At 48.4% G+C, this 24,560-nt stretch overlaps 11 protein-coding genes across 11 annotated transcripts; 8 read left to right on the plus strand and 3 right to left on the minus strand.

The window, feature by feature from the left end:
* Positions 1-218: 218 nt before the first annotated feature.
* J3458_019469 (uncharacterized protein) lies at positions 219-864 on the plus strand (the record flags this gene model as incomplete). Its single annotated transcript, XM_066121513.1, has 2 exons — positions 219-494; positions 559-864. The coding sequence occupies 2 exons, from the start codon at positions 219-221 to the stop codon at positions 862-864; spliced, it is 582 nt and encodes a 193-aa protein (XP_065973127.1).
* A 126-nt stretch (positions 865-990) lies between these two features.
* Positions 991-1,346, plus strand: J3458_019470 (uncharacterized protein; the record flags this gene model as incomplete). Its single annotated transcript, XM_066121514.1, has 3 exons — positions 991-1,018; positions 1,100-1,265; positions 1,328-1,346. 3 exons carry the CDS (start codon positions 991-993, stop codon positions 1,344-1,346), a joined length of 213 nt encoding a protein of 70 aa, XP_065973128.1.
* A 2,243-nt stretch (positions 1,347-3,589) lies between these two features.
* Positions 3,590-5,048, plus strand: J3458_019471 (uncharacterized protein; the record flags this gene model as incomplete). Its single annotated transcript, XM_066121515.1, has 4 exons — positions 3,590-3,748; positions 3,817-4,422; positions 4,504-4,578; positions 4,639-5,048. Exons 1-4 carry the CDS (start codon positions 3,715-3,717, stop codon positions 5,046-5,048), a joined length of 1,125 nt encoding a protein of 374 aa, XP_065973129.1. The 5' UTR covers positions 3,590-3,714.
* Positions 5,049-10,558: 5,510 nt separating this feature from the next.
* Positions 10,559-11,112, plus strand: J3458_019472 (uncharacterized protein; the record flags this gene model as incomplete). The annotated part of the gene is made up of 2 exons (XM_066121516.1): positions 10,559-10,575; positions 10,743-11,112. The coding sequence occupies 2 exons, from the start codon at positions 10,559-10,561 to the stop codon at positions 11,110-11,112; spliced, it is 387 nt and encodes a 128-aa protein (XP_065973130.1).
* Positions 11,113-11,391: 279 nt separating this feature from the next.
* On the plus strand, positions 11,392-12,006 carry J3458_019473 (uncharacterized protein; the record flags this gene model as incomplete). Its single annotated transcript, XM_007814974.2, has 1 exon — positions 11,392-12,006. One exon carries the CDS (start codon positions 11,392-11,394, stop codon positions 12,004-12,006), a length of 615 nt encoding a protein of 204 aa, XP_007813165.2.
* A 2,850-nt stretch (positions 12,007-14,856) lies between these two features.
* Positions 14,857-15,777, plus strand: J3458_019474 (uncharacterized protein; the record flags this gene model as incomplete). The annotated part of the gene is made up of 3 exons (XM_066121517.1): positions 14,857-14,917; positions 14,970-15,394; positions 15,508-15,777. 3 exons carry the CDS (start codon positions 14,857-14,859, stop codon positions 15,775-15,777), a joined length of 756 nt encoding a protein of 251 aa, XP_065973131.1.
* Positions 15,778-16,486: 709 nt separating this feature from the next.
* Positions 16,487-16,809, plus strand: J3458_019475 (uncharacterized protein; the record flags this gene model as incomplete). The annotated part of the gene is made up of 3 exons (XM_066121518.1): positions 16,487-16,496; positions 16,564-16,754; positions 16,804-16,809. The coding sequence occupies 3 exons, from the start codon at positions 16,487-16,489 to the stop codon at positions 16,807-16,809; spliced, it is 207 nt and encodes a 68-aa protein (XP_065973132.1).
* A 647-nt stretch (positions 16,810-17,456) lies between these two features.
* On the minus strand, positions 17,457-18,682 carry J3458_019476 (uncharacterized protein; the record flags this gene model as incomplete). Its single annotated transcript, XM_007814971.2, has 2 exons — positions 17,457-18,501; positions 18,555-18,682. The coding sequence occupies 2 exons, from the start codon at positions 18,680-18,682 to the stop codon at positions 17,457-17,459; spliced, it is 1,173 nt and encodes a 390-aa protein (XP_007813162.2).
* Positions 18,683-18,716: 34 nt separating this feature from the next.
* J3458_019477 (uncharacterized protein) lies at positions 18,717-19,073 on the minus strand (the record flags this gene model as incomplete). The annotated part of the gene is made up of 1 exon (XM_066121519.1): positions 18,717-19,073. One exon carries the CDS (start codon positions 19,071-19,073, stop codon positions 18,717-18,719), a length of 357 nt encoding a protein of 118 aa, XP_065973133.1.
* Positions 19,074-22,357: 3,284 nt separating this feature from the next.
* On the plus strand, positions 22,358-23,581 carry J3458_019478 (uncharacterized protein). The gene has a single exon (XM_007814970.2). The coding sequence runs from the start codon at positions 22,545-22,547 to the stop codon at positions 23,265-23,267; it is 723 nt and encodes a 240-aa protein (XP_007813161.1). The 5' UTR covers positions 22,358-22,544; the 3' UTR covers positions 23,268-23,581.
* Positions 23,476-24,199, minus strand: J3458_019479 (uncharacterized protein; the record flags this gene model as incomplete). Its single annotated transcript, XM_007814969.2, has 2 exons — positions 23,476-23,687; positions 23,749-24,199. 2 exons carry the CDS (start codon positions 24,197-24,199, stop codon positions 23,476-23,478), a joined length of 663 nt encoding a protein of 220 aa, XP_007813160.2.
* Positions 24,200-24,560: the final 361 nt, after the last annotated feature.

The raw sequence follows: 24,560 nt of genomic DNA on the forward strand, positions 1-24,560 counted from the left end.
GATGATCTTGGATTTGTGGGCAACCAGCTGAATGAAATCAATACTTGCTTCACCGTTGGGTAGGAGGACTCATCTGGCCCGACAATATTCTATATTTGCCGTCCCTACCCTGAAATGACTGAACACATTATCGCAGCTATGTTATCGGTCAAGTACCGTCCAATTTGTCCCTTCACTATGTCAAGCCTCGCTTCTGGTTTCCCCTCCATGATGATTCCATGGGGGTGTCTTACCATGCATGGTCACTGCCCTCGGTCCATAACCGCAGTCCATCATGGCATCAGGTTTTTCCAGGGCATCTGCGAGGCCTCACCTTTGTCGGCACACACTATATCCTCGGCGCATGGTATACCGAGCGCGAGCTTGGTAAGCGCAGTGGCATATTTACATCCTCCGGATTGGCTGGCACCCTCATTGGTGGTTTCATTCAGTCTGGCATCTACAAGAGCCTTCATGGCCGTCTTGGACTTGCGGGGTGGCGATGGCTCTTTATTGTAGACGGCTTGCTCACTGTCCCGTGGCCATCTACGGCGTCATCTTCTTCCCTGACACGCCCAGACAACCACCGCCTTTTACCTGACTGAAGAGGAGAAGAAGCTCGCCGTCTCTAGAGTCCCTGAAATTCCTGAACAATCCCCCATCACCCTCAAGTTCCTCAAGAAGGTCATGTCGTCGTGGTACTGGTGGGGCTTCGTCGGCCTGTGGTGTCTTGCCGGTGAACTGGAGAGCTTCAGCACCAACTCCCTCCTGGCCCTCTTCCTGCAAAACCACCCAGTGAATAAGTATACTGTGCCTGAAAAGAACAACTCCCTACCGGTGTTCCTGCCTGTGGCATTGTTTCAACCCTGTTTTGGGCTGCATTGACCGACTTCCTCGGCGGCAAACGTTATCTTGTCGGGTACTTCATCGGTGCTACCAGTATCGCGACGTCCATCATGATCTTGGTGTCGTCGCGGGACCCCAAGAAACCCGCACTGTACGACGGTTACAATGGCAGCCTACTACTGGGCAGGTTCAGGTAAGCTGGTGCTGTCTTCTCCCGTGACCCAGGGCGACATGTCCCATACAGTTTTACGCAAAACAATATAAAACGATGTAGTCTACGCCTGCCAAGCCACCTTCTTCGCCTGGTGCAACGACGCCATGAGATATGAACAAGCTGCCTTTCGTAGTGTTGTTCTCGCCGGCATGAACCTTGGCAACAATGCCGTCAACGCATGGTGGAGCATCTATTCTACGGAGCATCAATGGCCCCGTGGTTTATTGTAAGTCAAGAGATGTGCGCCTATACATGACTAACCCATGATTGCTAACCTTTGCAATTCAGCGAGGCATGTGGGCAATGATTGCCTGCTCTATTGCTCTCATCTTTTGGACTGTCGGGCTGTCGTGGCTGGACCGCAGAACAAGCAGTCATTGGTTTGGAGATTCATCATGCAGAGAAAAAACTTCAAGAGGCTTAGGTGAAGTCTGTGTGGAGTCTAGGTTCAATGTTTATATAGAAATAATTACTGTAATCGATATCAAGGCTCGTTGTGGTTATCTGTATACCCTAATGTGGCGGCAGCTGTGCCTGAGCATTGTATAGGCCCATCTCTCGTCAAGAATTTAAAGTGACCCTTGATGCAGCTATTCTTGCATCATTGTCGTGGGCAAGCTATGAGGCCAATGTTCTTGGTGGGCGGGCATGGAGAGAGCAGCCAGAAAGTGATATAAATGGACACGACAGTATTTGCAACAAAACACTCGAACCACAGCTCCAGACGGCACCTTTTCGAGTCTGGCGGGTGGCAATCGATTGATGCGACATCACCAAGGACGAAAGCTATCAAAGGGACCCTGTGAGGCGGCACCTGGGCCTTGCCAAATAATTCAATGCAACACAAGCTGTTGCAACCAGTAATCAGTGCTGCTCCATAGACTGGTTTCCGCCCAATCATCTAATCGACTTGACTGTGTACGAGAATGGACGTGTTGGGAGCCAGGGGCTGGTTGGTGGAATATATGTGTCGGGCATCATGGTGATGGACGAAACTAGAGTCAAATAAGACGAGAAAAAAAAGGGACCAATAATTGCCGTCATTATTAAAACTAGTTATATGCGAGCACGTTTCGGAGTCGCCATGTTTATAATTGGTCGAGCCCCGTCACCTATAACTTTTTTGACCTGGCATGCAGATTCGCATGCCAACACCGTAATACTACACAGGACGCTTATCGGACTTTTGAGCACGATGCTGCAGCCTATGCAGCCATCAACTGCCGGGGCAGTTCCGTATCCCTTTGGCTGTGCTAAGGTGCCAGTCAGGTATCGAATTCTGGTTTTAGCCATTAAAACCCTACATTTAAAGATACTTAACCCTGCTAGGAAATATAAGATGATAGAAGTACTAGCAAGCTGTGATTACAAAGAGCTACATCGCACATATTACACCGAACCGCGTATGGGCCTTTTTGACGCTAAAAGGTACCCGTTAGGTATCGCAGAAAAAATGGGGCATACCTGACTGGCACCTTAGCGCAGCCAAAGGGATGCGCTTCTGACCCCGGTGCGTCAGTGGAAACGTCCGGGCTCATTTAAAACATTGGTCGCCTAGGAGGCACCGACAGGATGGATATTTGAGGCATCAAGTACGGGGAAGGCTCATCTGATCCCATCAACCTGTGCGCGGGCGTTGACCAGAGACTTGACGCGTCTGCTAACCGAACGACAGGGTCAATTGCACTGCACGTTCGCAAGGGAAAGACGGTGCCTTTTTTTCTTCTTCTTTTTTTTTTTTTTCAAAACACCTTCGGAACCGGCAAGGACGCCGAGGCTTTTATCCACAAGTTCCTCAGCCACCGAGGCAAAGGTTGTGGCTCTGTGGCAACTCGCCCTGGTAACGACGTATCGTCAAGGGGCCGTGTTGCAAGGGGGACTGCTTCTGCTAGGAGGGCGGGGAGCCAGAGTTTGCCAAAACAGGCGCCTTGCATGAGCAGGATTTCTCATTTCGTTGCAGTACGGAGTGCATGCGAGGGCTTACGGGGCGAAAGTGTCAATACCACCAGACAAATACTCGGTGTGGCGATGCTGACTCGGGTGACGACGGCACGATTTGCCCATCGCTAGATCTGGGGGTTGCACACAGCACGTCTATGAAGAGTAAGCCTTGTGTTGTACTGCTTGTACACACCATTACCGGCTTTTCAGCTTGCAAGGGTCTTGATTACTCCCCCCATCAAGGAGCCAGTTGAGAGGCCTGTAGCCCTGTTCTTCAACAACTTATCCACGTCATCCACATCATCCCGTCTCCCCGGCTAATATCAATGATGCATGTGTGTCCGCCATGACCGGTATGCGAAGAATACATGGAAGCCACCCCTTGTTGATGTTTGGCGTTTAGCCGCGACCCAAATGGTCAGGATGTGTTGCCCTCCATTGATTACGATGGTACGAGATGTCCCGGATGATGCGTATGAGCCGTATCTGCTCCGATCCCTGTATATGCATGTGTTTTTACAACGGCTGGGTGGGCACATGTCCAGTGGGTCGATGGAAGTGTCCTGTTCATCTGAATCACAAAGGGTCCAATTTATCTGGCAGATCTTTATTTCGTACACAGATGTCATATATCTTCAACTGTCTCCGATGACCAGGCCCCTGGGCGCGTCTGCATATTAAAGTCCGCAGCCGGGTCACTTCCTGCTGGAACACCCGACGAGTCTACGGCAACCATGGATTCAAAGGACTGCGTTATCATAGGAGCCGGTACGCCATTGTCATTGCAAAGACACGGAGCGTTGCCGTCGTTCTGAAGCTAACCTTGCAAAAAATAGGTTTCCACGGGTTGGCTGCGGCCAAACATTATCGCTGCAGCCAGCCGCATCACTCGGTTGCCATAGTAGATTCGCAGGCATCAATCGGCGGAACATGGGCCGAAGAAAGGCTATATCCAGGTCTAAAGACCAACAACATGTTCGGAACGTATCAATACCCCGACTTCCCCATGGAAAGTGGAAAGTTTGGCGCACAACCAGGCCAACATATTCCTGCCAGAGCAGTGCACGAGTACCTCAAGTCGTACGCAGAAAAATTTGGCCTGGTGCCACTTATTCGTCTCGAGACAAGAGTTCTTTCGGCAGAGCACCAAGAAGCAGCTGAAGGGGGATGGATACTGACCCTCCAATGTCACGGTGAGACCTTGACCATGTTTGCGCGGAGGTTAATCGTCGCATCCGGCTTTACTTCTGAGCCCAACCTAATACGGTTTGTCGGCGACGAAAGTTTTGGGGGTCGAATTTTCCACGGCCGCGATTTTCCTCACAACGCAGATACCGTCAAGTGTGCCCAGAGGCCTACGGTTTATGGGTCGACAAAATACGCCTGGGATGCTGTGTATGCTTACGCGGCAGCTGGAGCCGAAGTGCATTGGGTCATTAGAGGTATGCTAGTAGCAGTTCTTCGTGCGCTTCTTTGTTTCGTAAAGTCCGTTGCTGATCTCGGGGGACCAAATCGAAAAACAGCAAATGGACACGGCCCATGTTGGATGACACCGCCATATGTTACCCCTTTCAAGCAAAGGGTGGAATTTCTAGCCAGTTTGTTCACCCAAGGGCATGGAAAGCTTCTCGAGTTTGCGCTAACGTGTTGAAAAAAAGACACAAGATTGCTCACATGGTTCAGCCCTTGTATATGGGGTTCACAATGTGGGCATTCATGGGTCAGGAGCCTCTTGCACGGCACCATAGTTGGAAGATTCGTCACCAACTTGTTCTGGAAAATTTTAGCGTCAGACGTGCTAGGCCGGTGCCGGCTTGACTCCCACCCGGAGACAAGAAAGCTGAAGCCCAAGCTCAATGCCATGTTCGTGGGAGCAAGTTTTAGCATCTTGAATTACGATACCGACTTTTTTGACCTTGTTCGGAAGAAGCGGGTCAAGATTCACATAGCCGACATTGAGCGTCTGAGCCCAGGCAAAGTCCATCTCTCTGACAATACTTGCTTTGAGTCGGATTCGATCCTGGTACACACTGGGTGGAAGAGTGCCCCCAATCGAGTTCCTCCCTGAAGGGGGTTGACGCGGAGCTGGGGCTTCCCTATCAACAAAAAGCCGGCCTTGACGCAGAATCCCTGAGGAGAAACGAGGCTGTCCTTGAGAAGGCCGACCGGAGATTCTATCACGGTTCCCAAGCTTGCAAGACCAGCCCCAGTGTCTGAAGAATTACGTGCCGCTTTCGAATGTGCCGGGAGTTGTAAGAGCCGGGACGCCAACGGAGAATGACAACTTGACACCATTGATGCTCCATCGATTCATAGTGCCCCCGTCACCGCGGTTTCTTCGCCATCGAGATATTGCCTTTTGCGGCATGGTGACAAACTTCAGCACGCCCATATAGGCACATGTCCAGAGCCTATGGATAGCCTCTTACATGTCAGACAGCTTGAGTCGCGATGCAACACGGAATCTCCTGCAACCAGGAGCACTGGACGAGCTGCAATACCAAACAGTTTTGGTCAACCGGTTTCGGGAAAATGAGATACCCCGTGGATTGGGGTAACAAGGCCCCTTCATTTATATTCGACGCCGTTCCCTACTACGATGTGCTCCTTCGAGATCTAGGGTTGGCCTTAGGAGGAAACGGGGACTTCTGTCAGAATTATTTGAGCCATACGGGCCAGAAGACTATAGCAATACGACTATAGAATGGCTAGCAAAACTTAAAAACCCTGGAGTAATAGCGAATAATACCTGTGGTAGCCAACCAGGTCTTGGAGTTTACATTCTTTGACCTCTTTTCTGTTCACGTCTTTATCGCGTGTTGTATTACGAGATCTTCTTATAGAAATTATGACAACTTTTAAAACTCAGTCACGATATAAAAAGTTTCCTTATTATAAGCAATCTCGCATACGCAGCTGACGCAAACTCCAACATGCTGTTTTCTATCGTTAGAACTCTCACACTTTCCTTATCCGCCTACCAGCAGAACTATGCCACTGTATGCGCAGCTACTTTGTGTCGCATGAGCGTATTGCGTCTATCGTCTAGTTAGTTACTTGCACACAAGCTCGGACTATACGTACTTCGAAATATTAAAATTACTTTTATTTTTTATACGGAATTTTTTCATGAATACTAGCATGTAGGGTTATCTGAAAGAGACAAGAAAGTATGGAAAAGGTCTCGTGGTGGTTTCGAAAGTTGAATGGGATGGTGCAATTTTCTGTCTCATGCAGTGTGACGGAGGCAGGGTAAAATTCATCGCTATGGCAGGATCTGAAAGGGGGCATCAAGGTTGCAGTGTTCGATCTGATAGACTCCACCGGCAGCTGTAGCTGATGAGTGAAATATCAACTACTTTGACTGCGACCGCACAGCAGCCACAGTCTCGGCCATCTTTCCGTACTTATGAATGCCGCCGGAGTCAGTCATGGCAAATCAATCCGCTTACAAGCGTGTTTTATCCCAAGAGAGTGGTGCGAGCGCCTGGGTGGAAGCTTCAAAATTCACAGTTGACTCGGTGACTGCTGTGGTGTTGTGCCCATGACGGCGTAAGCTTGATGCTTATCCCTGCGTCTACAAAGATCCATAGTGGCCTTTTTATTGTCAGGTCGCAATTGCAGATACAATGTCCTGTGTGTTGTTGAATGCAGGCGTTGCACACACGCTTAATAGTCTCACTAATACGCAGAGCATGGTCCAAAGCACGGTTGGTGCCAAATTCAGCTAAAGTCATCTGGGCTGTTTGACAGCCTTGTATGAAATCATCTTGCAATACGTGAGAGCCCGGCGTAGGCCTGCCCTGGCGTAATTCGACCGAGAACTTCCACAAGTGGTTGGACCAAGGTGGCGGCTACGAATCACCCCCAGATCCCGCTATCTATAATGGGCAGAAGAAGTAATTTTTCCTTTTTTTTTTTTTTAATTGATGGGGAAAAAAATAAAAAAAAAGAGGGGGGGGGGGGGGGGGGGGGGGGGGGGTGTAAATGCAGGACATCTAGTAACAAGTGATATGTTGTAGTTTATATTGTAGGTTGCAATGCTTACGATAGACTACACATGATCAAATACTCACAGCAAACCACTTGCCTATAACATACACTGCAAATGCACAAGATGAGGTTTTCTTCTTATTTATATCGTGTCTTTCAAATATTATTGACAAGAGGAATGAAGTCTCGTCCAAACACCTAAACTTGAAGTCATCTTCACCAAGGATATTGTCGTCGCACGTCTTCCTCCCGAGCCAATCCAACCCGTCTTCGCACCTGGTCTTGGTGTTTTCTGTCCAAGTAGTCTAGCAAAACAGCTTCATCCTTTGCCCGGTCCTTGTAATTCGAAACCTCATCGTCCCAACTACGCATTGCACTGGCCAACCTGTCTGGTACATAGTCCTCCTCTGCCATCTCGGTAATTGGCAAAAAGTAGGTCGGATCGTAAAACAAATGGCTCGCGTCCTGGCTAATCGACGGAGAGACTGTCTCTCAGACCCGAACCAGTGATGATGAATAATTTTGCCCTTTTCGGCACTACTCCATGCCCACGTCCGGGTCATCCTCGTCGCCATCCACGGTAAACAATCATTGACTTGGATGAGATAACTATTACGTCTGTACATGGTATCTGCGTTCATTCGCTGAATGAACTTTACCATGCCTCTTTCGAGTCTCGCTTTGAAGGAGGCGACGTTTCCAGAGGTGTGAGTATCCGACAATGACATGCCAAACTTGTCAGAGAGTCTCCAGAAGCCAGCCAGGAGAATGCATCCGGCCGGGAGGCGATATTTCCCGTCTGGCTGCTCTAATGACAAGGCCAAGTCATCTTGAATTAACCTTGCACACACTGTCATTGGGTCTTCCTCAAGTGGTCGTTGCAGGATATCGAATGACTCGTCCAACCAAATATTGTTAATTCCCACTGATGTTCGTTTTAAAACAGGTCGGTCTACCGCGCAGGCAGATAGTTTGCGAGATCCTCGAGGAGCTCTATAGCAGCTGGAACGGCATCAGGGTGAGTCTTTATACACTTGTCGCCTCGCTGTTGAATGCGTATTGCCTTATGAGCGTGGTGTTTTGGGAAGTGGCTGTCAAGCCCGATCCATTGGTCCGGATCAAGGGTACCGAGTCCCATTGTGATGTTGTATTTCGGTCCGTATCTGAAGACCCTGTATAGAAGCGGCTTTGTATGACGCATCGACCAGCTATCATGTGGATGAGGGCTTTGAGCTTTGTAACATATCGGGTGGGTAGTGTTTTGAGGGGACTCGCCATGAGTCTTGGTGCTGATACTCGACGCTCGTCTAATATCGACGCTATTGTGGAAAGTGCATCGGATAGCAACGCCAGTCAAGACTATTACTGTAGCGGCCAGCAGTAATTGGGGCAGTCCGCAAGTCGTTGGCCGCATGAAGCAAGGCTTGAATCGACATTTTGGCACGGCTGGACGAGAGGTTTCACAAGATAGTTTTCTCAAGCAAACAAGACGCCACTATACCAAACGCTTCTCTGTCTGCCTCAGTGCTCTCGATGCCTTGCATTTGAATGGGATGCGAGTACCCATCATGGCCCCGTGGCGCCCGAGCCGCCTGTAATCCACATTGAGCTGTCTGACATGATCCAGCTACCAAATAGGAGTCATTACGAGCAACTTTATCGGCCGACAATGTCTTCCTCGTTGGGTTTAAGGTCAAAATGGCCGACCCCTCCTCCATCCCTTACCCCCCCCGGCCTGCGCCTTGATCTGAAGAAACCACATGCGGCGACACAAACAGCCTGGAAAGTGTAAACTTGGAGCGTGGGTTTCACCGAGAAGGAATGTCTGGCCTACATGTACGTTTGAATACAACGTTATCAAAGTGGGTAAGTTTGGGAATGCAGATTGCACCACTCGACTTGTTGAGGCATAGGTACATTATACGTTACAACTAGGCTTTGCTCTATAATTTCATCAAGACCACGAACAAAATTCGTCTTCCAAGTGTTCAGTTCTAATACTTGGGCCCTATATACATACCCATCCATCCATCCATCCCTCGTTCATAGGTAAATTAAGAGATCATAGTGCATTTCTTAACATGGTTGTATCAGACATAACCAGCATGTAATATCGGAATTTACATGCTAAAAAAGCTGTATGACACGGAAGAAACTCATTCAAATAATAATCGCAAATCATGTGCTTCCATAACATCAAGCCAATGAAACTAAGATACAACCGGGCGGCTCTCCATCAGAGGCGGTCCAAATAATCCTCACCAAGTCTTCAGTAACTCTAATTAATCGCGGCTGTAAAGTGTTTTCGAGTATATTTAAACGTTCCATAATGAACTCGCGAGAGGCACTCATACCTAAGTCTCCCAAAGGTACTCTTATAACTTATAGCAACGATTTGATCAACGTAGATTACAATATTAGAGTTCATACAGTCCAAGTGCGCGGGTCCATTGAGTCTGGTGTCCCTGTTTCCAGCCCATGGGGAGCCGGCGGCGCTGGTGTATCCAATGGGCCGTACCTCGAGCCGGTGCTAGCACAGATGTAAAGAATGGCTGGATAACTCGGCTACCAGAGTGTGGAGGGATTTTTTTCAGCACCTTGATAAGGCCACATGTCAAGAGGATAAATCTGGTCGGTGTTAGTAACTTGAAACATGCTGCCCATTTCCGTAGCTTGTGTAGTTGCCGTTTATCGGAAACCAGCTTCCACTATTTGACCTGTACTGTCGATCAAGGTATACTATAAATGACTTTCGTTTGTCTCACTGGATATGTATTGAGGGCTTCTGCAGGTCAAAAGTTGTATTGATCTCGTACCACCCGGCTGTGCTAGCAGATGTTTGCTATCATTGCAGCCTGCAACCCTGTCAGAATCTGAACTCCAGGCTGTGACAAGGGCTCATTAGAGGGCTTGAAGCAAAAGGGCTCAATTCAGTGATAATCTTGTAGGATGTCAAAGGTCCTTGGTTTTCCCAAGCCATGAGGCGAGGGGGGGACCATCTTATACACATGAAAGGAACGGCCCGTGCCTAGTGTGCCCCATAGTTCTCGTGATCTTCTTTGTAATAAAGGGCTTCTAATCCTTGCTTGACCTAATCCGTGTGACACTCCAGGCTCAGCCTACAGCCCGGCCACTGACGCACCCCGTCGTCGAATCTGGAAGGGTCACAGGATTCTATTTTGTCCCATGGACCCATTATGGCGCTCCAGCTCCAGCTGCCGTTTGCTACGGCAGTTGAGAGGGGAGCCACGGTAAAGACCCTGGTACTATGTCTACTGGCAGTCTTGTATACGCACTTGGCAGATAACAATGACGAGGATTTTGTTAGAAATACACTACCCATTTGCGAGGCTCTGTCGCTCCTGCGTGGCCTATCACTACGGATCATCAGGCAAGGGTAGATCCGGACCCTAGGGATTCTTGGGTGTTTTGAACTGGGGGAGGTGTTGGGTTTGGAAGCCATTTTTATGTGTATATATTTTGTTACTGAACATAAATCTTTGGCTGATATCTATATCCATCCGCAAATCCATAGCCTTCAAACAAATCACCGCACCTCAATACTCTTGTTTTGTTCCCTACCTCATGTTGAATTCATCTCCGTAAGGCCATTCACACTGTTCCGCACTATCCCCCCCCACCCCCCCCCCCCCCCCCCCCCCCCCCCCCCCCCCAACCAAAAAAAAAAAAAAAAAGAGCTAGACGTAATGTTGGTACAAACAAAGTCGGATTTTTCCCCCTTGGCCGAAGCCCTTACTTGCCTTCTGAGAGTCTCCACGGAGAAAGAGTTACAAAGCCCCGTCAAAGAGCATTCGTTCCTGGATGAACTTACAGCTGCAAGCTCAAGCGAGTGCGGTTCCGAAACGAAACATCTAAACCGAGCTCCCACGGAATTCTTGAGGAACGGGAATGTTTTCTTAAAGGCTGTCGAGCGATTGCTTATAGCACACCGGTATAGGGATCTCGCTGCATACATGGCTACCGATTCGACTCTAGGTTCACATTTCCTTAAGCTGCTAGACACTGCCTTGAAGAAATATAAAAGTAAGAAGTCTTTAGAAGATTCGGGAGATCAATGGTATCCAGCAGTCGACTTTGGCAGCATCCTGAATCAGATTCGGGTATTGCGGCTAGACTAAGATCTACTGGACGAGATTGAAGAGGCAGTGGTGAAGAGAAGTGAGATGAGAACGTCCGCATCCAGGACTACTTGGTATGTTTCCTGCTTATACGCCTCCAGAATATACGTCGCTAACACGTCCGCGATTGTCCACAGCCATGGTCCAATTCATACCAAGGACAGTGAGGTCCAAGACATGCTAAAGTCTGTTTACCAAAAGACCCCTCGGATTGCTGAATAGCTTTTAAAGAGACTTGTTGGTAAAAACAATGAGATTCACCGAGTTGTCATTGAATCAATGACTGGGGGTTTCGTATTTGTCAACCACAGTTATTTTCGTGTCTGGAACCAAATTGGAGAGAATTTGCGTCAGATTTGCTACCTGACAGGCGCCAAAATTGCATATTCGACAAGCGGTAGGCCATGGATCATACCAGCCTTGCGCGAGGCCGTCGACGCAAGGACGGGAGCACTGGCATTTGCTCAGGGGATTATCCAGCAGCAGAGTATCAAAATACATGACCAACAACAGGTTATTACGTCTCTGGTATTTCGGAGTCTCATGGAGCAGATACCGCCGGCCGGAATGGATAAGAAGAGTGCGACTAGCAGGTGGCAGGGGTTCTGGGACAAGGCAGTCAAAGCCGCCGAGGCCAAAGGTGACGAGAGCAATCCTGAGCATCCCCTCCGCGGCATTCTAACACCTCAGCTCAAGAATCGCGGTCGTGAGATGTACGGTACCCTGAGATTTGGAATTCACAACTACAGGGACTGCGCGTTCTCTGTTGATTCAACCACCTTTACGGCAGTTGACTCTGAGATACTCAAAGCCCTCACTCCGGCTAAGACCAGCATAAACGAAGACGGAACGGTAGACTGGGTTGCTGAGCGCAAGAGATATGGAGTTGAATAGGATTTAGGGACTTTGGGGGCAATGGTATTGTAGTTGCCTTGTTCCCCGAGCCGGGAGGAGAAGAGATTGTGTTTCAGGATCCATGCCATGAGCAATGTCATGATCCAGACCAGCATTTCCTATAGCTAGATTGTAAATTCATCATTCGTCATCTGCCCCCTTCAGCTCAGTCTTTGCCATTGATGCTTGTCGCATACCGATGAGCTCTTGCTGGACCTTTGTTCCGCCTGTTTTTGGACCTGTCGCGGCCCAATAGAACCGAGCTCTGAGATACAAAGAACAGGGATGCGACGAGAAGTATACGTGATGAATGCTATATTAGCTGCGCGATTATTTCTGCCCATCTTTTTACTCGGCCACGTGTAAAGAAGAATTTTCATTGCATAATTGATGTCACGTTTTCAACCTGTCATAGTATCTAAAGCACCAACTCGGAAAAAAGAGATGAAACAGACAATGTTTTCATATATCTGCCCACAGCATGAAGTGGCATTTACAAAGGCTTCCGTACTCGCTTGCCTTTGGATGTTTTATACAACTTCATGGCTAATCCCTCCACTCATCGAATGAGTCTCTCTGCATGTTGTTTTGCGCCTCGGCGTTGTTGCTTTCGTCAGCATGATTGACTTTTACCCACTTGGGAAAGATGAAAACTCGAGGCTCGCGCAAGGGATCCCGAGCATGATCGCTCACTAAAGTTAGTCCCGGGAAGATACAAATTCCTTGGGCCAATGATGGCGGCGGTAAAGTTATCACCCAATTACCCGGGTCAGAGGCGAGTATGTAGCATAGCTTTGCGCATCTAAAAATTAGACGACGTAGAGGGGGGATCCATCCGCGCTTAAAGAGCCCATCATCTAACATAGGTAAATGTTCCTAGAAGCCGGAAAGCGCATCCATGAGAGTTTGGATCTGGGAGTCAAGGTGAGGATTTGTTCTAGAATAGAGGTGATGGTTACCCCGGGCGGGGATGCTTTCCTGCAACAACGCAGCGGAAACTTGTCTCCAAGCATTTCGAACGATCTCGTCTGAATTCCACAAATACGAGTCAGCACAAATTCTCCCCTATGTTGATTGCAGAAGGCTCTTACCACGCTCCATTGGGTCCGTATACTCTTCCCGCTTCCTATGCTCCTTGGGATCATACAGCATGAAGTTTTTAATCGCAGGGTGTAGGAGAGAGAGCGGTTCGACTGAACGGATATCCAGATTAGAGAATACCGCCCACACAAGCACATGGCGCATCGCAATCCGGCGGGTACGAGGCTCAGTAAGCAGCTCGCAGATCAAGTTGCGAGCGTCCTCGCTTAGACCAAGAGTCTCAAGTGACTTATTTAGGGAAACCGAATTCGGAAGGACTTTCTGGCAATCGAATCCAAGACGGACAAACTCCTAGAAGCCTACATCAAGCAGCTTGAAGTCTTTCTGAATATCACCCCAGCAGAAATGAGCACCTTGCAGGAGAAAACCCTTCATGCGGTGTGTAAATGCCACGTTCTCGCCAGGTATAATTTTTTCTTCTCGAAGGCGGCAATTCTCCTGCTGGATACGCTCCCGGATGCGACGCGCCGTCCTTCGTCTCATAAAGTAGTAACCCAAAAGCGCTGCTGTAGCTAACAACGCCGCAATTCCAGCCAGGGTTCCAATTACTATTTTTGAGGTAACATTGGTCGAACTTCCCGAGACTTTCGTTGCTGTTGTTGACGTTACCTCGGTAACATTGTATTCGCATCTGTACGATATCGTCATGGACACAGGTTGACTCGCGGCGAACGTCGTGTCTGCCACAACGGTCGGCGATACCGCTGTTCCAATAATAGGGGACTTGCTCCCATCAATCAGTACAGGACAAGACGTTGGCAAAGAGCTCGGATAGGTAGAACCAGCAGGGACAGTTTGCGAGGCTTCTGGCGTCCAAACAGCCACTGCGGATTCAGAAAGGGTGATGGGAAAATATACGGTAGTAGTAGTCATCGTAGCTGGTTCATTGTTCTAGATTCTATGCCGCCGGACTGTTGACGGGAAAAAAAAATGAGACGAAAGGCAGAAGAAATAGAAGAAAAGAAGGGGCTCGCAGCAGAGCGTGAAGCAACCTGCCTTGCTACTCGGAACAAGGGACCCGTCCCCCCTTAGGCATGCTGCGCACCTGGAATCTATTTTCGGCTTTTTGAAATTGTCTCGTGCACATTCTTACTTCACCCCCGGATCACATTCACGTCCTGGCGCCCTCGTGCTCTGCGTGTGCGGATGGCTTGGATTATGGATCATTCACCTCAGCTACCATTTCCACTGTTTCAGCCATAAAAAAACGGAATATTGAATCCAGCCCACCGGCCAATTAGTTATTGGGCACTCGAGGGACGGTGTCGGAGCTGCCTGGCGCCCTTGTCCGGTGTACTCCTTGCACCTACCCGGCTGGCTGAGTGTGTATACGATGAACAGGGGAGTGAGTATACTACTTGATGTCCGGTCTGCCTATGGTCACGATTGCCTACCGCGTATGATTAAGCCATTACATACCGCAAAGGGGAGCGTCTCTGGCCTACAAACAACGCAATCCACAGCCTCATTGCTGCCGGCTAGGTGCGCACCCGAGACTGAGCAAACAGAATTTTGTCCGGCATGGCCTCAACAGTTCAAGTTGCGTATGGTCATACGCCTTTCCTCGCCACTTCTCTACTATATAGATCGTCCAAGCTGCCTCATACGATCCCCCAAAACTCAGACACAAACCGCAAGCTACTGTTTAGTTATCATTGCGTCCTTCTCATCTTTTAGACCGGCTCTTTCACAGCACCGTCATTTGTATCACGTGTACTTGGCTTCTCATTGGCGACCAATATGTCCAATATGTCCTCCGCTAGCCAAACTGATGTGTGTATCAGCGTCGATTTCGGAACGACATTCACTGGTGCGTTATTCCTAACCTTCACCCAGTAGATCACTTTCTAACCACGCCGTAGGAGTCGGTTGGATGGTTCCAACTGGGCTGAATCCTACGTTCTATGTGCTTCCAGGCGAGTCTGTTACTAAGAAGTTTCCGACTATCCTAGCTAAACATGAGCCGAAAAAATGGGGGCTCTATTGTCAGAACATGGAAGAGGAAGATAAGTGGAGGGCCTTCAAAAATTACCTTGATCAGGCTCAACTTAGGAAGGCTCATGAGTGCGGTGTTAGCTGGGCGCCCGACTCTGCTGACAAGGTGTTGGAGATTGCCGAACAGTATTTACGCCATCTTCATGACCACATTCGTCGCGAACTGCCTACCATGAATCGCCATGGCCCCATGTCTCTTGAGGGGAAGAGCTGGAGTGACTGTAAAATCGAGTTCATCTTCAGCGTCCCGACGACATGGGATTGGGCTCAAAGAGCTGCCTTCAAGGAGATCGTCAGGAAGGCTGGCTTTGGTGGAGAAAGGAATCACCATTTTTTTTAGGCTTGACTGAAGCTGAAGCGGCATCAGTATCTGCTCTTTGTTCCTGCCAAGGTGCTAATTTCAAGAAGAATGACACCATTCTGTCTATTGATATGGGCGGCGGAACCACTGACATTGCCTTCGTTGAGGTTGAATCGCTCGACCCACACAAAAAAGTAAAGCTTCTACAGCAGGTGAAGGGGGTTGACAGTGGTTCCATGTGGATTGATAAGGACTTTGAGCGATTTGCTGCCGATGAGCTTGGTGGATCTAAAGATGCTCAACTCAAACGCATTTCTCATGAAATGTCCCAAGGCATGGTGTTTCAACACAAGAAACTCATGTTTAGGTCTTAAAATATTCCCAACATGGTTGGAATTCCAATTCCACGCAATGCTTTGTGTAACAGCCACGGGAGTGATTGGGGGGAAACCACGGTAAATTTGTCGAGGTGAGAGCTACCTGACTTTGCTTAGCAATAAGTCAAAGTCTCGTCATGCTAACTATATAACAGTAAAAACCACGAGGAGTTTTTTTGACTCTCAGTTTGGTAAAATTGCAATATGTACTGCTGATGCGTTAAATGACTTCTTGGACAGCGTGCAGAAACAAGTGGTGAGTTAAGATGCCTTCACAGCGAGATCTATAAGTAACCGCAGTTTGTAGGATCATGTCGTTTTATCAGGCGGTTTAGGAGGCTCCGAGTACATGTTAACCAAGCTGAAAGGTTGGGTTTCGGGAAAAGGGCCTCATTGGATCAAAGGAGCGACAGTCCACGTTTGCCCCGAACCTCAATTAGCCGTGACATATGGCCTTCTTTACAATTGCCAAAAAACCATTCTTCATACCCGGATCGCACGAGTCAGTATTGGAGTTGTGCCGAAAGGAGACGCCGAAGGACTTCCTCTAGGCACTGAGATTTGTTGGTTGCTTAGGAGGGGTCAAAAAAGGACCACAGGTCAGAAGTACAGCAGAACTTTCGCCAAATCCATAAAATCCAAAGGCAATCCAAAGTGGAATGTGGAAGTCTTCAGGTCCGATGATGACTCAAGGTACTTACCTAACATGACGGGAGGTACGTGATTAGTGTTGAAGAAATAGTGGGAAAACCTTCGGACTATTATACTTACAAGAATACCCAGCTGGTGTGGAGTCTATCGGCGTCTTGTCCGTCGAATTTACTGGCAATCTCAAGAAGCGTATCTTTCTCCTAAAGTCTAGGAAAATCGAGGTACCTTATGAGGTGAACTTCCAGGTCGATGCCGTCGGTGACTACCGTGTCGACATCTCTGGAGACCATGTCAATTCTTTGACCCTTTTAGATCCGATTCAGGTAAATAATCCACGCTGGTCTCCTATCTTTACCACGCTAATATATATAGGAATAATTGGACAAGGAGTAAATCCTACCTGAGGTATCATTCTCAAACCACATTGTTTCCTCTCCAATCTACAGTCGAATTACCATCCTTGGAATTGATGGTCAGAGGTGAAATATGTCAAATTTTATTCTATGACCGGGGCTAGTAGTTGGGACACCAGGGTCTTAACATGAACCAACTGTACATTGTGTGTAGGTACACGACATGTGAGGTACTTTGAAGGAACCACTACAAGTTGACATCGGCTTAATAGGTCCTTGTGTGATATTTATCATGCACGACAGTACACTAAGCCTAGCATAAGACTAGCCCCCCCCGCCCTTTTGGATGAGAGATTAGCCTGGCTTGTGTCTGGGATCCGCCTGGTCATTATTCAGCACCATGGGGTCAACATATGAGAACTTGGTCTGGATACCGGAGTCATGGTCTTCTTTGGTGATATTATGTTGATTTTATAAAAATGACAAGAAATACCACTAGTATCTCCTTTGTAAACCCCATTTACCCAAGTGACGGCGGTGTCAAAAAGCCGTTTCATTCAAATCACCAAATACCGCTAGGCCCCAAAGAAGAATGCGCTGCCTCTTGGCGATACGCATAACAGTATTACTAACAGCGGCCCTCCAAGCGGCGAAGTCTTTATCTGTTACTAGTTATTGAATTGCAAGGAGCCCAGCATCTCCTTTCTCCCACGGGCTGTTCTTCTCTATATCCTTAACTAGTTCAGCATGTAATTGAGTCCTAGGCGCAATCTTAAACGGAAACTCTTCTGGGTGCGCAATCAATCCAGGGGTGAGTTTAAGCCTAGCCTCTCCTACTTCCTTGCTAATAGTAAATATTGCTAATATGCGTGATATTGTCAAAAACAAGCTTCTGTCAGCGAAAAATCGACCGGGGCAGATTCTGCGTCCAAAGCCAAATACGACAGCCGCAGGATCAGGCTCGTTTCGTATGAGAAACCGCTCAGGGGTGAATGAATCTGGATCGTGGTATGTCGCAGGATCACGAAGCAGCCACCAGTTCGAGGCAATTATACATGATCCTTTGGGGATACGATATCCTTTATAATGAATCTCGGTATTAGCCGCATGAGGCACATTTATTGGCGTAATCGGAAACCATCGCATAGCCTCCTTGATAACTGCCGCAACATATGGCAGGCATTCCCGGTCTTTAAACTCGGGAAGTCGACTTCCAATCATGGTATCCATCTCCTTCTGTGCCTTTCGTTGGACCTCTGGAAACATTACCATGGCCAGGACAAAGGCGCTCAGGATGGATATGGTAGTATCTGCAGCGGCTCCGTAGATTTGTCCAGCTACTGACATGATAGCTTTCTCAGTGTCGTGGTCGATATTTGCTTCTCCGCCCCTTTCCATGCGGTCCTTGAGAAAATTTGAGACGAGGGATAGACGGCAGTTCTCTTTGAGCATTTGATTCTGTACAAATAAATATGGTACGCGAGTAACCAAATCATTGATTGCGTTCCATCGTCTGGCCGTAGCCTTGAATGATATGCCAGGCATGTAGCTAGGTAGAAATCTTAGCGCGGGCATTATATCGACTACCCATGAAAGCGGTACGAAAGTCTTGGACAAGTTATCCATCATCTGCTCAATTATGCTAACCAAGGGATCCGAGCTGTGAGGCTCAATGGCGTAGCCATATGTTATGCGTAGGATGATTGCGGCGGCTTGGCTAAGTAATTCATTAATTTTGTATATTAATCTTTGTAGAACTAGCTGACGTACGTTTTAAAATGTTGAACAAGGTTTCTTGGTTCAGCCAGTATTCGTAGAAGGAGTCGTCGTGATTCCAGATTTTGGACACTATCAAATTGTGCCGACAGCTTTTCCGTACCGAGAGACTGATGCATCATCTTGCGATGCTGGCGCCAACTCGCATTATACTGCTTAAAGGCGAAAAAACCTATCGAATCCAGTCATATTAGCGAAGATAGATAGCGGCCTGTCTGAGGTTTCTGTGGACATATTCTCCAGCAGATCTTCGACTTCTTTTTTTCCGTGAAGGATGATTGTAGTTTGACCTAGTACGGTAACAGAGCTGATGGGGCCGTATAAGTTCTTAAATTTCAGCCAGTGTTCATACTCCAGAACACCCTTAGGAGGCAAAGAGAGAATATTGCCTACAATCGGTAGGCGCGTCGGGCCGGGTGGTAGGGGTAGACGAGTGTTGCTTCGGAGACAGCTATAAAGGAAAAAATAAAGCGCTACACAAGCAATTCCAAGTAGTATAAAGACGACCTCCATTGTGCAGGGATAGAACAGCGGTTGAGCGAGAAGAGGCCTGGGGCTATGAGAGCGATATATTACTCAGTTAGCCGTTATTGGAATGTAGATTAGATTTCGTGTTAGAACGTATCAGATATTGCCCCTGAGCAAGAAGTATGAGGGAATGCTGTAACAAGGGCTCAGTGAGGGCTTGGAGCAATAGCTCAATTCATCTAATAACAGTCTTTGGTTTCAAGGGTCGTTTGTTTTCCTCGAGGCCTCGAAGGACCAAAGAGCTCTTTAAATACAAGACGTCGGTGAGGGCCTTCTGCCCTAGGTCCCGTGATCATAGCCCTCCTGTAACCGTGTGACAAATGCCAAAGGCACTTATATGCTCAACAATTTTAAGACTGTGAAAGTAGGCCTTTTTAAATTTATCTACTAGACGTTACATGTCAAATTGCTTCATTGGGACATGGATGCCATAGAGTATGCAAAGAACTATTGCAATAACAACATGATACGTGGTTAGGCAATCATTGCGGAACCGAATACTACATTAAAGCGGGGTAAAGATAACGGCCGCAACACTCTAGCTGCAGAGTAACACCCATGAGAGTACCTGGATGAACTGATTGGAGCACTCGGAACTGATCGGCCGTTGAGCAGTCAGTCTAGATCACACTCGACGTCAGTGTAGTAGAAATTACACCCGGATGGTGGGCTCTAATCACTCATAATTATGTAGTAGTCCGGGCAATGCAGAATATGTCACACGGCCAAGGCCTGGATAAATGTATCGGATGTGAAAGGTTACATAGCAACAGAGAAAGGTATCACGAGAGCCCGGAGTCGGACCTGGGCAAAAGCTGCCTTAGGCTGCTAGGGCTCACTGACTTCTTGTATATATAAAGACCTCTGGTCCTTCAAGGCCTCTTGGAAAACCAAGGACCTTTGATACCTTAAAGTTGATTACTAAAGATTGAATTGAACTAAATGTTCCAAGCCCAGTTACCCTGCCCTTGCCACAGAATCACCAGGCAGTACATTCTGGTAAAGCTTATGCCGGCACTCCGTAAGCCCTGAAGCTACGCAGGCTGGGATTTCAGGTAGGTGCTAGCTTACGCTAGATAGAGACAATAAGGAAGCACTTCACAAGCTGTTAGATATAATATATACATAGATGGCAATTGTGTATCGGTCAGGATTAATGAAACGCACCAGGACATCGAACCACAGCCTGTCTCACATTATAAAGAGATGAGCCCTATTGGTCACCATGAGATAGCAGTATTGATCTCTATTTCCTTTACCGCACAGGCCCAATACCAGGTTTCTGAGATACACCGCGTGGTTGGAAATGCAATCCTTCCACACATATAAAACAGGCACTTGGCATTGTCGTCTTATGATGAAATGCCACCAGAGCCGCCGCACGACTTTTGTTTGCATCACCGCATTTTTACTGCATCCATTTTGCATTTTATCTAATGGCTACGACAGTTAACATAGACCATTAGCCGACCATGCCCTGCATTGAAGGTCAGGGCAAAGGGAAAGGAGCGTGACAAACTGCGGGCTTTTCAAGGCTTTAGCTTGGAGCTTCTTCCCTTCTGAAGGGCGGCCTAGAATGACGTAATAATGTAATGTGCTTCAAACGAAGTCTTTTTCATTAGGAGGAGCATGTGCTTCAACATTCTGACTGATACTAGGCAACGCGGAGAGAGAGCAGTGGCGCCGGAAATCCAGATACGTCTGGCCAAAGAGGTTAACGCGGAGGTTTATCACCATTTCAAAGATTTAGTACACGTGAGAATGGTTATGTCACCTTCTGAACCTTGCACGTGGCAAAAGCCAAGTACCCCAAAATATTCAAGCCCCCGTTCCGCTTCAGCCATGTGAGGGCCCCAGCCAAGCGGCCTCTTTTTCAACAAAGGCAAATTGTACAATATGGACTTCAAAAGCCCACAAATAATGGAGTTTCGAAGATGGCTACCCACTGACAAAAAGAGAATGCCGCAAGGAAGACAAAGGGACCCTAGCATGGGCACATAGAAGCCCCAAGCTTGTGGTGACGCAACGCGGATACCATAATTTGTTTCCAGACTTCCAACCGGCTTGAGACTGGACGAATGCTTGCAGTTGATATTGGTGGTACAAATTGTAGAGTCGGACCACTTGACTTGCGTGGACAGTCAAACTAATAAGTCGGTGCAGCATGACATACATAATGTCACGACGGTAATCGGCTCTGGCAGTTTATGGATCCAAAAGATGCATCAATAGCGGCCACTTGGCCGAATATCTCCGACATCTAGGTTACAAGTATGACTTCTCCCTTGGCATTATTATGACTCTGCCACGGCGTTTGGTATATCAACAAAAGTTTTTGCCAAAGAAATACGATGTATTTATGCAGAATCAAAAAGAGTAGATATAAAACTGTGACAGAAGGAAAATCCAACTATGAATTATTACTCACAGGGAAACCTAGTTGCACGACCCAGCCGCTCAGCTCTAGAGTCCATACCGGTGCGTGGGCTTTGCTGGTGATGCGTCTGGTTTCAGTACATAAAAGCACTTCCTCTAGAGCATAGTACTTGACATCCAACTCTCGTGGTTTGACATATTCCGGACGGAAAAGCTGCTGTGGGAAAATGACACCCGCGGGCGCTAGAATGCCACGGCCTGATCGACCAGCAGATTGGCAGCGTAACAGTATACTTGGACGGGCCTAGGGAAGCATAAATTGATGGTCTAGAGTACGGCGAGCATGTTATCAGTGTTGGCTAGCAGAGTTTATACTCTAAAGCCGGTGGTGCGTTTGTAGATATGCGGAAGGCGACGCAGCGAGGGAATGTCTTCGTCTACGACACGATTTGCGTGTGCGGCATTCCTGTATGTGGTTTAACCAAATACTTCTTCTTTCGGCGCAATAGAAGTCACTATCACCTCAACCGCTTTTAGTCTCTTGCCCTGGTAGTCGCTGGTGCGGTAGTAGTGTCCAATGCCAATTGGAGATGGCTCGAATACGTATACCTCAAACCCTCCGTAGCCGACTTCACGTCTAATACTAACCCGCCCAACTTACAGATCACCGCAATACTGCAGTACACTGTCCGGTTGAGATTTTTCAATGCGGCAGCGTGTTGCACTTTCTAGCTTTGGGACCGGAACCGGGACCGGAACCGGAACCGGATCTTGGACCGGGTCTCGGCTGGCAACATCGGAGTCACTCACTCAGTTCCCCATTTCCTGGTGGGGCAAGGCTTGGCGGATGGAGGCAGGGCGTCAGACAAACCTGTGATCTGTAGTTGTTGGCTGTCAGCTTGTCATTCGAAGGGCTGAATACTCCTTCCCAAAGATTCCATGCACCGACATGTCCAAACCATGACCTCAACACGTCTGTCTTGAAGTCTGTATTATACCAGGACACCGCTATTCTCAACATTCACTTCCGTCCATCTCATCTACCCCTCACAAGTAACATCACCGTTTCCATAGTCAACAATGGCCAAGCTCTCCGACTACAAAGTCCTCACCTTTGACTGCTACGGCACCATAGTAGACTGGGAAACCGGCGTCCTCAACGCCCTGCAACCTCTCCTAGAGGCCAACAATGCCGCACTGTCACGAAAGGAGCTTCTCGCAGTCTACCACGAATGCGAAGCCGCCCAGCAAGCCGAGACGCCAGACTTGCCATACGACAAAGTCTTGACCGCCGTCCACCCCAAAGTTGCCGCTAGATTGGGTCTAAAGAAGCCGAGCGCAGAAGAAAGCGAGACTTTCGGCGCATCAGTCGGCAAATGGCCCGCATTCCCCGACTCAGTGGCCGCCCTGAGCCGCCTTTCGAGGCACTACAAGCTCGTCATCTTGTCCAACGTGGATCGCGAATCGTTCGCAAGGACCAACGCGGGACCGTTGCAGGGCTTTCCTTTCCATCTCATCATTACGGCCCAGGATGTCGGCAGTTACAAGCCTGATATTCGAAACTTTGAATACATGGTCCGCCAGGTGAAGGACAGGTTTGGCGCCGAGAAGGACCAGATCATACAAACGGCGCAGAGCCAGTTCCACGATCATCAACCCGCGAAAAAGACGGGAATCAAGTCAAGTTGGATTGTGAGGCCAGGCGCAGTAATGGGGAACAGAATGGATGAGATTTATGATTGGAAGTTTGAGACGCTGGGAGACATGGCCGATGCCGTTGAAGAGGATGCATCACGGAATTAATCTGCATATTTTCAATAATGCAAACACATTGATGCCCTTGGCTCAATAATGATAGTTTTGCCTAAAGTTATCCTGCCAGGTTGCATAGGATACTGTCAATAACATGGGAGCTCATGTTTATACACAAATTGATTTATTTTGGTGCCGAGGCGACGCATATAATATGAAACATCATTTTCAAGTGAGTAAATTGGCAGTACTTGGTGGTTTACGACTGCTTCGGCACGTAAATGCTCATCTCCAGACCGTTCTCATACGGCAGGGTGAGATTAATGAACGGACTCTCCGGACCACGCATATACTCCAAAAAGTCCTTGTATCCCTTGGCCGAGCTGATTGTGTTGTCGGAGATGATAACCGCTCCAGGCCTCATCTTGGGCTGAACGACCTGCAGCGTCGAGAGGACCACCGGAGTCCAAACTGTCCCAACAATTAGCCTCGCACCCGGTTGGCTTTTGGTCGTTGGAGAACAAAGACTCACCATCCAGAAGCAAAAAGTCCACCTGCTCAAGGTTCTCCTTGAGTGTCTCTCTCAAGTCCCCCTCGCGGAGGTCAATAACGTCAACCACCTCCTTGCCACACTTGTCCCAGTTCTCCCTGGCCCTGGCCGCCTTGTTCGGCTCATGTTCTGTCGCGATAACTCTCGCCGGCTTGCCTCCACCAGCAGCATTGGCAGCAGCGGCGAGAGCGAGATAGATGGTGCTAACGCCAAACGAGGTGCCGGCCTCGACAATGGTTCTCGCCCCGGTAGCGCGACACAGAGCGTACACATATTGCGCCTTGTCTAGGTCAAGAGCGATGAACTTGTCGCGCATTACCTCGTGCACTGTGCGGTCCTTGAAATCATTTCGGGTGATTTTGGACTCTTGGTCCAAAGACTCGGCGTGAAGTCTGTTGAGCAAGTCGACGATGTGAGCCGGTACGCCGGCCATGGCGTTCTCCGGGGGAGGCGTATAAGGTGCAGCCGAGGTTGAATCCATTGCAGAAGCGTGAACTTGGCGAGATGTTGATTCACTAACCAAACTGCTTTTTAGGTTTGTCGTTTTTTAAAGATGTACATGAATCAAAAGATGTTCAAGTTGCCATGGGCAGTCCTTAAGGGCGCTCGATACCCCACTTAAGGGTGTATAACACACAAAATACCGTGGCGTGGCCACGCCCGTTTTTTGGTATTTTTTCGTGTGACAGTTATGAGCCCGGGAGGGCACGCTAAGCCCTGGAACTTCCGGATTGCCTAAAAATTACTTTGACCCTAACCTGCTGAGTTTAAACCCCATTACAGGCCACATTTGA

Source organism: Metarhizium acridum (genome assembly GCF_019434415.1).
Source record: "Metarhizium acridum strain ARSEF 324 chromosome Unknown scaffold_568, whole genome shotgun sequence".
NCBI lineage: Eukaryota > Fungi > Ascomycota > Sordariomycetes > Hypocreales > Clavicipitaceae > Metarhizium > Metarhizium acridum.

What these genes read in the sequence shown, in the direction of transcription:
- J3458_019478 (XM_007814970.2), top strand. Translation starts at nt 22,545, where the DNA reads ATGGCCAAGCTCTCCGACTACAAAGTCCTCACCTTTGACTGCTACGGC.